Raw genomic sequence first — 14,934 nt, 5'->3', positions numbered from 1 at the left:
TCCTTCAATGAAAATCAAAACCAGCTGAAATTGGAACTTTAGACTGTTGGTTTGGTGAGTCATTCTACAGATGTACATCTCACTTTAGACTGTTGGTTTGGTGAGTCATTCTACAGATGTACATCTCACTTTAGACTGTTGGTTTGGTGAGTCATTCTACAGATGTACATCTCACTTTAGACTGTTGGTTTGGTGAGTCATTCTACAGATGTACATCTCACTTTAGACTGTTGGTTTGGTGAGTCATTCTACAGATGTACATCTCACTTTAGACTGTTGGTTTGGTGAGTCATTCTACAGATGTACATCTCACTTTAGACTGTTGGTTTGGTGAGTCATTCTACAGATGTACATCTCACTTTAGACTGTTGGTTTGGTGAGTCATGATGTACATCTCACTTTAGACTGTTGGTTTGGTGAGTCATGATGTACATCTCACTTTAGACTGTTGGTTTGGTGAGTCATGATGTACATCTCACTTTAGACTGTTGGTTTGGTGAGTCATTCTACAGATGTACATCTCACTTTAGACTGTTGGTTTGGTGAGTCATGATGTACATCTCACTTTAGACTGTTGGTTTGGTGAGTCATGATGTACATCTCACTTTAGACTGTTGGTTTGGTGAGTCATGATGTACATCTCACTTTAGACTGTTGGTTTGGTGAGTCATGATGTACATCTCACTTTAGACTGTTGGTTTGGTGAGTCATGATGTACATCTCACTTTAGACTGTTGGTTTGGTGAGTCATGATGTACATCTCACTTTAGACTGTTGGTTTGGTGAGTCATTCTACAGATGTACATCTCACTTTAGACTGTTGGTTTGGTGAGTCATGATGTACATCTCTTTCAGCTCCCTTAATGTCCAACTATAACATTCAACAAGTAAACAAGAATTGAAAAGTGAATATTGATTATAGAAATATAATGAAACCAAAGTATCTGATAATAAAAATTCTTTTGAATCTTTTTTGCCTAAAGCAATATTTGTTTATAATTTAATGACAAAGTAGGAGTACACAAATAATTATATAATCTTAAGGGCAAGAATATTTCTGTTTAGAAACAGTCTGCACTAAGCAACAAGAAAAACAATATAAGAATAGTCTAATCCATAAAAGAAAGTGTCCACAGACTTGAGTCAGGGGAGGACAGACACTTTGGTATTAGAAATTTGGAAAAATAATAGACGCTTCAAGTGCATCAATGTTTATAATCCACCAAAACAAGAACTGGCTTTAGATGTCAGAGAGACAATAACTGTAGACACTATCATAGCTGGAGATCTAAATGCCCATTCACCTTCCTGAGGCTATGATGACACTGATCAGTCTGGTAAAAAAGTTCATGACCTGTGCAATTCTACTAACCTTTTTCTTTTGCAAAATAAGCCACTCTCCTCCTACTCTTCTGCATGCTAGCTATGGCTCACTATCACGACCAGATCTTTCTTTAGTCTCTGCTAACTTGGAATCTGTCATAACTTATCAAGTACTAGGCGATATTGGTAGTGACAACCTTCCAATATTACTGACAGCCACTCTTTCTAAAATGAACACCAAGACCACTAAAGAACCACGAAAGTGGTGCTATAGTAAGGCTAATTGGAAAGGAGATGAGACAGCTGTCGACAATGCCCTTGAAAAAATCCATGTAGAGTCTAGCTCTGTCGACCTTGTGTACCGTCATATAACAACAGCTATCCTGGGCATGGCTAAAAAGTTTATTCCTCGAACTTACCCTTGTAAAAAATTCAAAAACTTTTGGACGGCTGAAATCAACAAACTTGTTATGGCTCGGAGAAGGGCATACAAAAAGGTCCAAAAGAACCCAAACAATCCAACACTCAGGCAGAAATACAACAGACTCAGCCTACTAGTCAAAACGTCTGTTAACAGGGAAAAACGAGAACGTTGGACCAACACCTATGCAAGGTTAAACCTAAGGGATAGCTCTAAGGCTTGGAGTCTTCTGAGAAATCTCGAAAATGCTGGGCGTACGAAAACAGCAACCCCATTATCTTCACCCAGTGGGGTAACCATTTCATCAAAGAAGAAAATTGCCACCTTGTTGAACAAATATTTTGCTAAGATCAACAAGGCTGCCAAGAAGTCCCCAATGTCCAAAGCCATTGATAAAGCTCGCAAAGCTGATGAAAAAAAAAAAGACCGAAAGGAACCACAGACCGAAAGTGCTGAGGGAACGATGAACTCCCCCTTCCCGATAGGCGAGCTTAATGCTGCCATAAGGAAATGCCAGCTTAAAAAGGCTCCCGGGCCGGATGGTATCACCCCCGAAATGCTTAGGCATGTAGGGGGGAAAGGAAGGGCCGTGCTCTTGGCATTCCTAAAAAAAACCTGGGCAGATGGTCATCTGCCCAGGGCCTGGAAACGTGCCACCATTATTCCTATACCAAAAAAGGGAAAAGATGCTTCCACTGCTGAGGGCTACAGGCCCATCTCACTCACATCTTATGTGGGAAAGATGGCTGAAAAAATGGTAAATGAGCGTCTGGTTTGGTACCTTGAGAGTGCCCGTCTTATAGCTCCAGAACAGGCTGGTTTCAGGGCTGCAATGTCCGCTATAGACCTAGTCAACATCTTTGTGCAGAGCGTAGCAGATGGATTCCAAAGGACCGAAAGCACATACGCAGTCTTCATTGACTTAAAACAAGCATATGATAAAGTATGGCGGCCTGGTTTGCTTCTTAAGATAAGAGCCGTGGGGGTGCGGGGACGGATATATTACTGGATTAGAGACTTCCTACAAGAGCGTACAATAAGAACAAGGATGTACGAGAAGTCTCAGGGGAAATGACCCTCGAGCACGGCCTCCCCCAGGGCTCCGTCCTGTCATGCGCCCTTTTCACGGCCTTCATAAATGACCTACCGACTCAGCTAAAATGCCAAAAGCTGCTATATGCTGATGATATTGTCTTTTGGAAATCCGGAAGTAGCGCAACCTTCATACAAAAAGTGCTACAAGAAGACCTCCATACGCTCTGCTCATACACACAAAAATGGAGGCTAGAAATAAACACCTCCAAGACGGTCTATTCTCTGTTCACGCTCGGGACTGGCATTCTCGGGCAACCTTTCCAGCTCTCCCTCAACGGAGTGGCTCTCAGCATGGAAAAGCTACCCAAGTACTTTGGTGTAACTTTAGATCGCAAACTAAAAATGTGTGAGCACATCCAGGATGTTGTAAGAAAGGCCCCAGGGAAACTTTGCATTGTACGGAAGCTGGCATCCACGAAGTGGGGAGCCCGAGCAGACATGCTCCGATCCCTGTATTTAGGAGCAGTCCGATCACAGATAGACTACAGCCTACCTGTGCAAATTTATGGCTCTAGGACTGCTCTTGAACAACTTGATAAAATACAGTCCCAAGCACTAAGATTTGTCTGTGGAACCTTTAGGACAAGTCCAGTAAATGCGGCTGAAATAATGGCTAATATAGGTCCACTAAACCTTAGGAGGGAAAGGTCAGTACTGACCTGCTATGAGCGGTATAAAAGGCTGGATGAATACCTCCCAGCTAGAAAACTAAAAAAAGTGGATGGTTGGAGATGCAGAAGACGTATCCAGATGCAGTCTTTTATGCATCATGCCACTAGACTATCTGATGAAGCTGGCCTCCCCACCAACCGACAAAACATTCAACGCTTTCATCCCCTTCCCCCTTGGTGTCGCCCAACGACCCCAGACATACGCTTGAAATTAGTAGACCCTAATGCCACTAAGCAAAGCATTTCATCTAACGACCTTCAAATCCTAGCTCTGGAGACCATTAATACCTTCAAGCCCAGTGCTATTTTTGCATACACTGATGGGTCGGCATCAATAGATTCTGGAAGAGCAGGCTATGGAGCCTACATCGACTTTCTTGGCTCTTACACAGTCAAAATCTTTAGACCATGTGGTAGTGTTTGCAGTTTTGATGCGGAGACCATGGCAGTCTGTGAAGCCTTAAAAGTCATTGACTCTCAACTCGGCGAGGGACATTTGAGGGCAACATAGATTGTTGTGGTCACTGACTCAAAATCTGTACTACAGGCTTTGCAAAGCCCCGGACCATGGCCCCCTAATATCAACACTGTCATCATGGCTTCACATAACATTAAACAACGCTATGGCACCCCTGTAATAATGCAGTGGGTACCGAGTCAGATAGGTGTGACTGGCAACACAATTGCAGACTCTTTGGCCCACCAGGGAGGGCAAATTCCACCCACTGATCAGGCTGTAAGCTTTCATCAAGCCCTGGCTATAATACAAAAACAGAAATGGAAAAGTGGTTTGAGTGCTGGGACAAGTCCCAAAAAGCCCGTGGAGTCTGGGAGCGCATAAGGCGCCCTGACCGCGGGGAAGAAGAGGAAACCGTGCCTCATATTCTGTTTGACTGTCCCAGACTTGCTGATCTCCGTCTCGACAGGTCTGGGAAACCCAAAATTCTCGACCTGTATGGCGACATTTATGCACTACGCAAGACAGCAGGGTTTCTGTCCAGGGATTTTGCAAGAGAGGATTTGAGCCTCTCAAGCCCTCACTCTAATGGAGTTTAATGATGATGATGATGATACAACTGATTATCTTGTTAGTCTACATAGAGAGTTAAATTGTGGACTTGAGCCGAATAAACTCTAAAGCTCATTGCAAAAGGAACAAACAGGCTCAAGATGAAATAAAAATTGACCATTACATGTATTTAAGAACTTTCATCACTATGTAACACTAAGCTATGTGTGATTTCCTGTCCTGCTAGTTGGAGTCCAAGTAAGAACTAATGTTTAATTAGCTTTATCTAGTTGAATCAACTCATATCCCACATCATAATGTTTAACAACCCTTGACACTGATCCCAGTAGGCAGCCACCAGCTTAATGTATTTAAATATTCTTTTTTTTTAAATATTTCAAACATTTTTGCCATATTTAAAAAGTAAGAAATGTAGTAGTTACAATTCAAAAGTGTGTTTGATGATTGGAAAAGTGTTTGATGATTGGAAAAGTGTTTGATGATTGGAAAAGTGTTTGATGATTGGAAAAGTGTGTTTGATTATTGGAAAAGAGTGTTTGATGATTGGAAAAGTGTGTTTGATTATTGAAAAGTATGTTTGATTATTGGAAAAGTGTGTTTGATGATTGGAAAAGTATGTTTGATTATTGGAAAAGAGTGTTTGATTATTGGAAAGTATGTTTGATTATTGGAAAGTATGTTTGATTATTGGAAAAGTATGTTTGATTATTGGAAAAGTGTTTGATGATTGGAAAGTATGTTTGATTATTGGAAAGTATGTTTGATTATTGGAAAAGTATATTTGATTATTGGAAAAGTGTTTGATGATTGGAAAGTATGTTTGATTATTGGAAAGTATGTTTGATTATTTGAAAAGTATGTTTGATTATTGGAAAAGTGTTTGATGATTGGAAAGTATGTTTGATAATTGGAAAGTATGTTTGATTATTGGAAAGTATGTTTGATTATTGGAAAAGTATGTTTGATTATTGGAAAAGTGTTTGATGATTGGAAAAGTGTTTGATGATTGGAAAGTATGTTTGATTATTGGAAAAGTATGTTTAATTATTGGAAAAGTGTTTGATGATTGGAAAGTATGTTTGATTATTGGAAAAGTGTTTGATGATTGGAAAGTATGTTTGATTATTGGAAAAGTGTGTTTGATGATTGGAAAAGTATGTTTGATTATTGGAAAGTATGTTAGATTATTAGAAAGTATGTTTGATTATTGGAAAAGTGTTTGATGATTGGAAAGTATGTTTGATTATTGGAAAAGTGTTTGATGATTGGAAAGTATGTTTGATTATTGGAAAAGTGTGTTTGATGATTGGAAAGTATGTTTGATTATTGGAAAAGTGTTTGATGATTGGAAAGTATGTTTGATTATTGGAAAAGGGTGTTTGATGATTGGAAAGTATGTTTGATGATTGGAAAAGTGTGTTTGATGATTGGAAAGTATGTTTGATTATTGGAAAAGTGTTTGATGATTGGAAAAGTGTGTTTGATTATTGGAAAAGTGTGTTTGATGATTGGAAAGTATGTTTGATTATTGGAAAAGTGTGTTTGATGATTGGAAAAGTGTGTTTGATGATTGGAAAAGTGTGTTTGATGTGTTGTGCTAAACATCTTGCATCAAAATACAAGAAGATTACTCTTATGACATTGAATTTGCACTCACATCTGTGAGTTTTAACAAAACAAAACAATTGTTTTTTTAAGTTGTAGTGAAGCCAGCAGTATTTCTGATTTCTTGCTTTGTCTATCTAGTTGTGTATTCCTGATTAGGATTTCATGGTGATAAAAGTTTACCAAGATCTTCTGTACAAGTTTGCTCTTCCCTTAAAATAATCATATAATAATAACTAGCTTACAACTTTATAGATGTAGATCTGTTTTCACTTATATGTCACTCATGTCCATGTCATAGTAAAATGTTTCAGCTATAGCTGGTCACAATCCATATACCTGACAGTCATGATTTTTAAATGGAGATCTGTTTGAAAGAAGGTGTTCTCATGGGCAACACAAAAGATATAAAGATATTCTTTAGCTTCAGCAGAAATCTCTTTGGTGCTAATGTGTGAGTGCTATTTGATCTGTCTTGTTTCATTCTCAGATTGCTCAACATTCAGGCAGGACCAGACATTGTACTTACTTTTTGTATGTTAAGACATAAAAAATAAATTTAATATAAAAATCTGAGAAAAATTGTGCTTTAAAATTAAAAAAGATTTTGCTAATATTCACGTGATTGTGAGTTTTCATCATCAGCAAGTCTGGGGCAGTCAAACAGAATATGAGGCACGGTTTCCTCTTCTTCCCCGCAGCGGGGGCACCGTGAATCAAAATTTGGCCATAGCCGCGAGAAATATGCGCCAACAGGACAGTGGCCTGTCCTGCACTGTGCTATAATAGCTTGCTCAGGCCTGGACAGCCTCCACCACGGGGAAGTGCGGTCAGGGCGCCTCATGCGCTCCCAGACTCCACGGGCTTTTTGTGAGTTTTCAGAAGCTACTGTCTTTAAAACAAAATACCAGCTCATATATTATGAAATTTATTGTTGTTTTGATAAATTATTATCCTACAAACTACAATACATATCAATACAATACAATAAAAAGAAAAGTAATGAACGTTAAATGGATGCTAGATCTAGTTCTATACAATATCAATATTTGGAAGAGCATATAACAATGGCATTTTTTTTAATGGCTGTATAGTACTGCATTTGTAAAAATTTATTTCGCACGTTATTACTTAATATTTAAATAACTTTTTATTCATAATTATTCCGTCAAGTAGAACATTTTAAAAACATATTAACATTAATGAAGTAGGTGTATTTTCTAATTTGAGTTTCTTTTTAACCACTCATTTCTGTCCAGTGCTTTTTCAAGAGAGGATTTGAGCCTCTCAAGTCCTCACTCTAATGGAGTTTAATGAGGATGATGATGATACAACTGATTATCTTGTTAGTCTACATAGAGAGTTAAATTGTGGACTTGAGCCGAATAAACTTTAAAGTTCATTGCAAAAGGAACAAACAGGTTCAAGATAAAATAAAAATTGACCATTACATGTATTTAAGAACTTTCATCACTATGTAACACTAAGCTATGTGTGATTTCCTGTCCTGCTAGTTGAAGTCCAAGTAAGAACTAAAGTCAAATTAGCTTTATCTAGTTGAATCAACTTCTATCCCACATCATAATGCTTAACTTGCCCTTGACACTGATCCCAATAGGCAGCCACCAGCTTAAGTCTATTTAATATTTCAAACATTTTGCCATATTTAAAAAATAAAAAAAAAAGAAAAAAAAGAAATGTAGTTACGATTGGAAAAGTGTGTTTAATGTGTTGTGCTAAAGATCCAAACACAAGAAGATGACTTCATTATGACATTGAATTTGCACTCACATCTGTGAGTTTTAACAAAACAAAACAATTGTTTTTTTTTAAGTTGTAGTGAAGCCAGTAGTATTTCTGATTTCATTTCTTGCTTTTGATGTTCTCTATCCAGTTGTATATTCCTGACTAGGATTTCATATTGATAGTTTACCACGATCTTGTGTACAAGTTTGCTCTTCCCTTAAAACAATCAGCCGATAACTAGCTTACAACTTTATAGATGTAGATCTGTTTACACTTACATGTCACACATGTCCATGTCATAATAAAAAGGTTCCAGCTATAGCTGGTCACAATCCATATACCTGACAGTCAAGATTTTTAAATGGAGATCTGTTTGAAAGAAGGTGTTCTCATGGGCAACACAAAAAGATATAAAGATATTCTTTAGCTTCACCAGAAATCTCTTTGATGCTAATCTGTGAGTGTTTCTGTTCAGGAAGGACCAGACATTGTACTTACTTTTGGGATGTTAAGACATGCAAAAAAAATAAATAAATTAATTTAATATAAAAATCTGAGAAAAATTGTACTTTAAAATTAAAAAAGAATTTGCTAATATTCACATGATTGTGAGTTTCCAGAAGCTACTGTCTTTAAAACAAAATACCAGCTCATGTTTTATGAAATTTATTGTTTGACATTGTAACACCACTAACAGTAGAATTTAACAATAGTTTAAATTGTCTTATTCTGATCCTGATGAGAGATTAAGTAACAATGAATTTTTTATTTTTTTTTACATTTGACTTTCTAAATATTATGATGAAACATGTTAACCCCACAGGCTTAATAAGTTCATTATTGTATTAAAAAAATGAATGTCAAAAAGTGATGATATGATCAGGTACTTTTTGAACTGGTGCTTTGACTTATAAGAGTAGTTGGTGAAATTCATGAGTGACCATAAAAAATTATTACATGTATTCAATTAAATAATTTTGATACATTATTATCCTACAAACTACAACACATATCAATACAATGCCATAAATAAATTAATGAACGATATATGGATTCTAGATCTATTCGGTAACATCAATATTTTGAAGAACATAGGACTATACTACTATAGTATATCAATGACGTTCTTGCTAATGATTGTATAGTACAGCATTTATAAAAAAATATTTCGCACGTTATTACTTTAATATTTAAATAACTTTTTATTCATAGTTGAGCATTTTAAAAACTTATTAACATTAATGAAGTAGGTGTATTTTCTAATTTTAGCTGCTTTTTAACCACTCATTTCCCCTCGAATAGATTTTCTCATTTCTTGTCTTTGTAGGTCAACTTTGCCGGGGAACTTATTCAGCAGGTAGCACATTTTCATAAAGGCTGTGTCTGGGGTCATGTCAGAGCCCGAGACAACATTCCCATGCACCAGACCTGTTACGTAGGCCTCTTCTACTCTTGTGTGCAGACACTGTGATACAACCACAACCAGTTTCTGGTTCGCCAGATCTCTCAAACTCTCTGCAACTTTAATTGGTCCATTTCCGCTTCCGTAAGCATGGACGACAACTCCTTGAATAGTGGCATCAAACAATGGCTTGATGCTGTCTACATCAGAAGCACCTTGAAGCACCAAACTGACAATATTTTTCTTTTCCATTTGAAAAACTTGAAAAGTCCCCTCACGTTTTAATGAAGACTCACGCATTTTGTATTCAATGTCAACACCCAAAATAGCAAGTGGTTCAAAGTTAGGAGACTCGTAAGCTTCAAAGTTCCTGCTGTCAACTTTGACACACCTGTTTCCTCGGTAAAGTTTATTATGAAAACAAATCATGACCTCGTGGAGATTTGATGTACCAGCTACAATGACAGACGAGATCAGATTATTCCAGCTGTCATTCCTAGCCTCGAAGATTGGAATCTGTGCTCCAGTAAGAACGATAGATCTATCGAGGTTCTCGCACATGAAAGAAAGAGCGCTGGCGGCCTGGGTCATGGTATCAGTGCCGTAAATAATGACAAAACCGTTATACTTGTCATGATTCGATTCCAATATTTCACATATAAGGTTCCAGTCTTTAAAGCTCATTTCAGACGAATCTTTTAACTCCATTTCAGTTATTTCCACTTGTATCCATTTTGGGGTACAGTTCTCCATAAACTCTAAAGTATAACTTGGTTTGGCGGTTTCCTTTTTAAAATATTGAAGTGAGGTCATTTGATCTAAAACAAGAGAAATTTTCTTCTCACTTGGTTTGAAGAGATTATCTTTGTCTCTTTCCATAAATAAAGTTCCTCCAGTCATAATTACTAAGACTTTGATGCCTGCATTGTTGTTGGAAGACATTGTATTTTGTTTGCCTTAGATAGGCCTATAGGACAACCAACGGTGTGTATTAATCTTCCTGAGAGTATGTCTATTGGATAAAAAAAAAGCATTTCTACATATATATATATATATATATATATATATATATATATATATATATATATATATATTATATTATATTATGTATAAATATATATAAATAAATGAATAAATATATATATATATATATATAGGATATATATATATATATATATATATATATATATATATATATATAGAGAGAGAGAGAGAGAGAGAGAGAGAAAGAGAGAGAGAGAGAGGGCCGCCGCTAAGGTTGTGTCCCCTGCGTGCAAAATTAAAAAATGCCGCTCCCCCTCTTTTTTTTTCTAGAAAACAAAATACTATTGAGCTGGACTATGTACCAAAAGCGCCCGTTGATTCAAATCCATCTCTTTGTAGATCATTCCTTTTTTTTCCTTTCATATCCGCGTCGTTGTCGTACTCCTCATGCCCTCTTAGATGTTTTATTTTTCAATTTTGTCTTCGTTTTTTTTTTCTATTGCAAAGTCACAAAGTCCTTGTTCGGTTTGTATCAGTAATAGGGCGAATCCCCAGAAAATTGATTAGATTTTAGATCTAGATTGTAGATATAATGAAAATATAATTTATACAATCAAGGATTTTATTTTCTATTTCACTCAAATTTTACAATTGCATGTATTAATTGAACCAAATAACCTTTTTGTGTGGGTGTCAAATAAACTATTTGTGAATCTTTTAAAAGCGAGACATTGCCGATAATAATTCGTACTATAATGGATTGCTAAGGCTGCTTTTCAAAATCATGCATTCTTTATTGGGTTCCATCTATTATCATTTTCTTTTTAAGAGCAATTTTTTGTTTAATTTTCTTTCTGCACTATATTCGTGTCTTTTCAGAAATAATGAGACCCTTATCTTTTGTACCTGTAATGTCGTCTTTTTTTTAAATCTTAAAACAACCGACATGGACCATTAAATGCAAATTAAAGTGACTCGAAACACAAAAGCCATAGACGGTGAACCTTTTTCAACGTTCCGTAAACTTTGATAATGATGATCACGATTGTGTTTTGGAGAGATGTGCGTTGTGTCCACAATCATCTTGGTCGATCGTTGGCTTGTTGCTCTTAACAGCTAGTTGCCTACAACTTAATGTAGATCTATATCGATAACAGCTAGTTGCCTACAACTTAATGTAGATCTATATCGATAACAGCTAGTTGCCTACAACTTAATGTAGATCTATATCGATAACAGCTAGTTGCCTACAACTTAATGTAGATCTATATCGATAACAGCTAGTTGCCTACAACTTAATGTAGATCTATATCGATAACAGCTAGTTGCCTACAACTTAATGTAGATCTATATCGATAACAGCTAGTTGCCTACAACTTAATGTAGATCTATATCGATAATGACCCAATATAGTCTACACTTAACTTGCAACCATTTAGGCCTAACATAAAAGGGAAAAATGTTTTTAACATTGAGTGTTTAATTACTAGATCTACTTGCAGGGCGGGGTATTCGACTAAAGAATAATATTTATATGCATTAAGTAGATACTAAGAAGAAAACAATGATTTGACTGATCTGCTTCTGTAAGCGTCATTCGAAACAAATATGACAGTGCCAGTTCCTCTCAAGGGGAGGGGGGGGGCGTAACGTCCTGACAAAAAGGTGTGTGTGTGTTTCCTAGGCGGCGGTAAGAAGAGGTTATTAAGCGATTGATTGGTGTATATGCAGTGACGATGATGGAATTAGCGTACCTAGTGCAAATGTGAGACGATCTTAAGACATAAACAAGTAATAAGACTTGTGAGCTAGATTTGGTTTAAATATCAGTTTATTTTATTACTATTAGATCTATATTTGATCTCAAGTTAAAACGTGAATAATAACAATTATATTGAGTTTTTGTTTGCAAAGAAGTTTTTTCAAGTTATTCAAAATTTAGTTATAAGAAAAAAATATAAAACACCTACATCGGTTCAGTTGTACTAGCTGTCTTGAGCTACAAGCCAACAACCGACCAACAACAGGGAAAGGGGGGGGGGGGGGCGAAAAAATGTTCCGACCCCTTGCCGACTTGAGCGGAAACCTGCCGTATCTTCAATTCTACTTCCAGGAAGAACTTTTAACAATGCATAACAATTATGTAGACAACAACAACAAAGTTTTAGTGAAATTTCGTGAAAAATAAAAACTACAAATTGTGACTGTTTCTTTTCATTTTTTATTACATTCTAAAAAAAAAAAAATTCACGGCCCTCACACTTCACAGAGTAAGCCTCCATCGCTCATCTGGGCTCCAACTTGTAAAATGGGGCTCGAACGAATATGCAATCTAGTGAGTCGCCACCCGGGAATGTGAGAAACACTGCCTTACTCTGTTTTATTTCAGGTTATTGTTTAAATGACTTGTACTTTGGATTTTAAACTCAAGACAAATATTCAGCGCTGAGCTGCTTCATTCGTTGGATACATTTGTAGGCACCTCTGAATGCACATCTCTCCAAAATACAAAATCGTGATCATTATTATGAAAGTTAACGAATGTTTCAAAAGTTCCATTCTCTATAGTTTTTGTATTTCGAGCTTTTATTTTTTTTTCTATTATGCTTTAACTTACATTCAACAAACAAGTGAACATATCCACGTCAAAACCATGTAACGCTGTTGAACAGTCGAAGTTATCAAGAAGTTGTATAGAGATCATGCTCATTTACACTGTACATTGTAATAAACCCGCCGCAGCTCATGAATCATAATCGTCGCAAATACAGGAGCATAAGCGGGTATTCATATAGAGATTCGTTTTTAATGGTTATCACTAAGAACCAAGATGTCAGATTTCTGTAGACACGTATACCCGAAATTGTTTCAGTGCATGGTTCATGGTTGTACTTGAGGGATACAACAACGGTGCGAATATGACAGGAAAAAATGGAATGGTCTACAAAAATGGATTTAAATCAAAGGGCACTTTTAGAACAGTGTCTAGCTCAGTCTTAATGGACATTTTTTTTCTAGAGGGAAATAAATAGAGGGGGGGGGGGGCGGCATTTTTTATTTCGCACGCAGGCGGCCACAACACTCGCGGTGGCCCTGCTTGAAATAATAATTTACCGCCCCTACATTTGGCCGCCTGCGTGCAATGAACACATTGCACAATAGGTAGCGGCGGCCCTGGATATATATAGAGAGATATAGATAGATAGATAGATAGATAGATAGATAGATAGATAGATAGATAGAAAATTAATATTATTTATTTACTTAATTGAACACAATAAAGATAAACAATAAATGACCGCCGAGACAAAACGGCTGAACCAAAATGTGCTACTTCATCTTCATCTTTTCCCGGCCTTTTTACCTTTAATTTTGTCAAGCGTCTCAAGGGCCATCGCCTCGATTCTTTTCTTTTGACTTTTAAAAAGGAAGCGAAGTTGGACTTGCCGTTTAGTTTTAGTCTAGATTAAATCCGTTTAGTTTTAGTCTAGATTAAATGTAGGCTATGTGGTTTAATGGGAGGCGCGGTGGCTGAGCAGTAAAGCGCTTGGCTTCCAAACCGGGTTCTAATCCTGGAGACTACTGGGATTTTTAATTTCGGGATCTTTGGGCGCCTCTGGATTCAACCAACTTTAATGGGTACCTGACTTTAGTTGGGAAAAGTAAAGGCGGTTGGTTGTTGTGCTGGCCACATGACACCCTCGTTAACCGCAGAAACATGACATTTACATCCTCTGCCCTACAGACCACAAGGTCTGAAAGGGGAGCTTTACTTTTACTATGGTTTAATATTCACATTATGAAAAGAGAAAACACCTACCTACCTACCTACCTGCCTACCTACCTACCTACCGACAGCTTAACAACCAAGACGACAGAGGCAGGCCTAAACTCTCACCGATGTTAATATAGCCTGTCAACAAGTCCTTCACATTGATGTACCAATGTTTGCCAATAAAAAAACACCACGATAAATGAATTAAGAGTTTTAAATAAACATTCGTTTTTCAGTTTTCCGAAAAAAGAATGAATCGTAATATTATGCCTTGAGTAAGCATTAAGAATACAAAGTATTATGCTGACTGCAACGTCCTTTCCAAGGGCAAATCCAGAGCTATGAAGAGGGGTGGGATTTAGGAAATAAATCTCTACCCATATATTACATAGGTGTGTATGTGTGAATTTCATGGGAGAATCAGTCGAGTTGGGTAGGGTGCAATGATCATCATAATCGTCCCCCTCAGGTCCCCAGCGTTTCCTAGATCCACCTTATTATATATCTTTCTGACTTATCCCCATGCTCTGTCACTTTCTCACTCTCTTTTAATCTTGCACTCTTTCTTACTCAATCTTTCTTAATCAATCTTTCTTACTCAATCTTTCTTACTCAATCTTTCTTACTCAATCTTTCTTAATCTTTCTTACTCAATCTTTCTTACTCACTCGTTCTCCTACTCTTTAGGTTACATCTAGATTCTAAATCAGAACTTCGGATCTGATTGTTAGATGTAGGTGTCCATATAATGAACAAACCAAACCAAACTTTTTTGAAGTAACGTCTCTATTATATAAGATAAGATAATCCAACAAGTATGCCTTCCTCGCTGGCGTAAGTTCTAGCACCGGACGGTGTCATGGGTTCGATACCTGAAATGAA

General features: G+C 36.9%; 1 protein-coding gene across 7 annotated transcripts; it reads right to left on the bottom strand.

Moving 5' to 3' along the window:
* Positions 1-7,057: 7,057 nt before the first annotated feature.
* LOC106067765 (L-asparaginase-like) lies at positions 7,058-14,272 on the bottom strand. 7 transcript variants are annotated; one of them, XM_013227030.2, is made up of 2 exons: positions 14,126-14,272; positions 7,058-10,305 (listed from the first exon to the last, which is right to left on the bottom strand). In XM_013227030.2, exon 2 carries the CDS (start codon positions 10,233-10,235, stop codon positions 9,168-9,170), a length of 1,068 nt encoding a protein of 355 aa, XP_013082484.1. In that variant the 5' UTR covers positions 10,236-10,305; positions 14,126-14,272; the 3' UTR covers positions 7,058-9,167. The 7 variants fall into 7 exon arrangements, with proteins under 7 accessions (XP_013082484.1, XP_013082482.1, XP_013082479.1 ...); XM_013227028.2 differs by having other exon boundaries at positions 14,122-14,270; XM_013227025.2 differs by having other exon boundaries at positions 14,110-14,256.
* Between the last annotated feature and the right edge of the window lie 662 nt (positions 14,273-14,934).

This window comes from Biomphalaria glabrata, chromosome 9 (genome assembly GCF_947242115.1).
Source record: "Biomphalaria glabrata chromosome 9, xgBioGlab47.1, whole genome shotgun sequence".
NCBI classification, from domain to species: domain Eukaryota; kingdom Metazoa; phylum Mollusca; class Gastropoda; family Planorbidae; genus Biomphalaria; species Biomphalaria glabrata.
The sequence above is the reverse complement of the archived record's forward strand: the minus strand, read 5'-3'. Positions and strand labels throughout refer to the sequence as shown.

Bases quoted from the DNA above. Each gene is read 5' to 3' on its own strand.
- LOC106067765 (XM_013227030.2), bottom strand. From the start codon at position 10,235: ATGTCTTCCAACAACAATGCAGGCATCAAAGTCTTAGTAATTATGACT.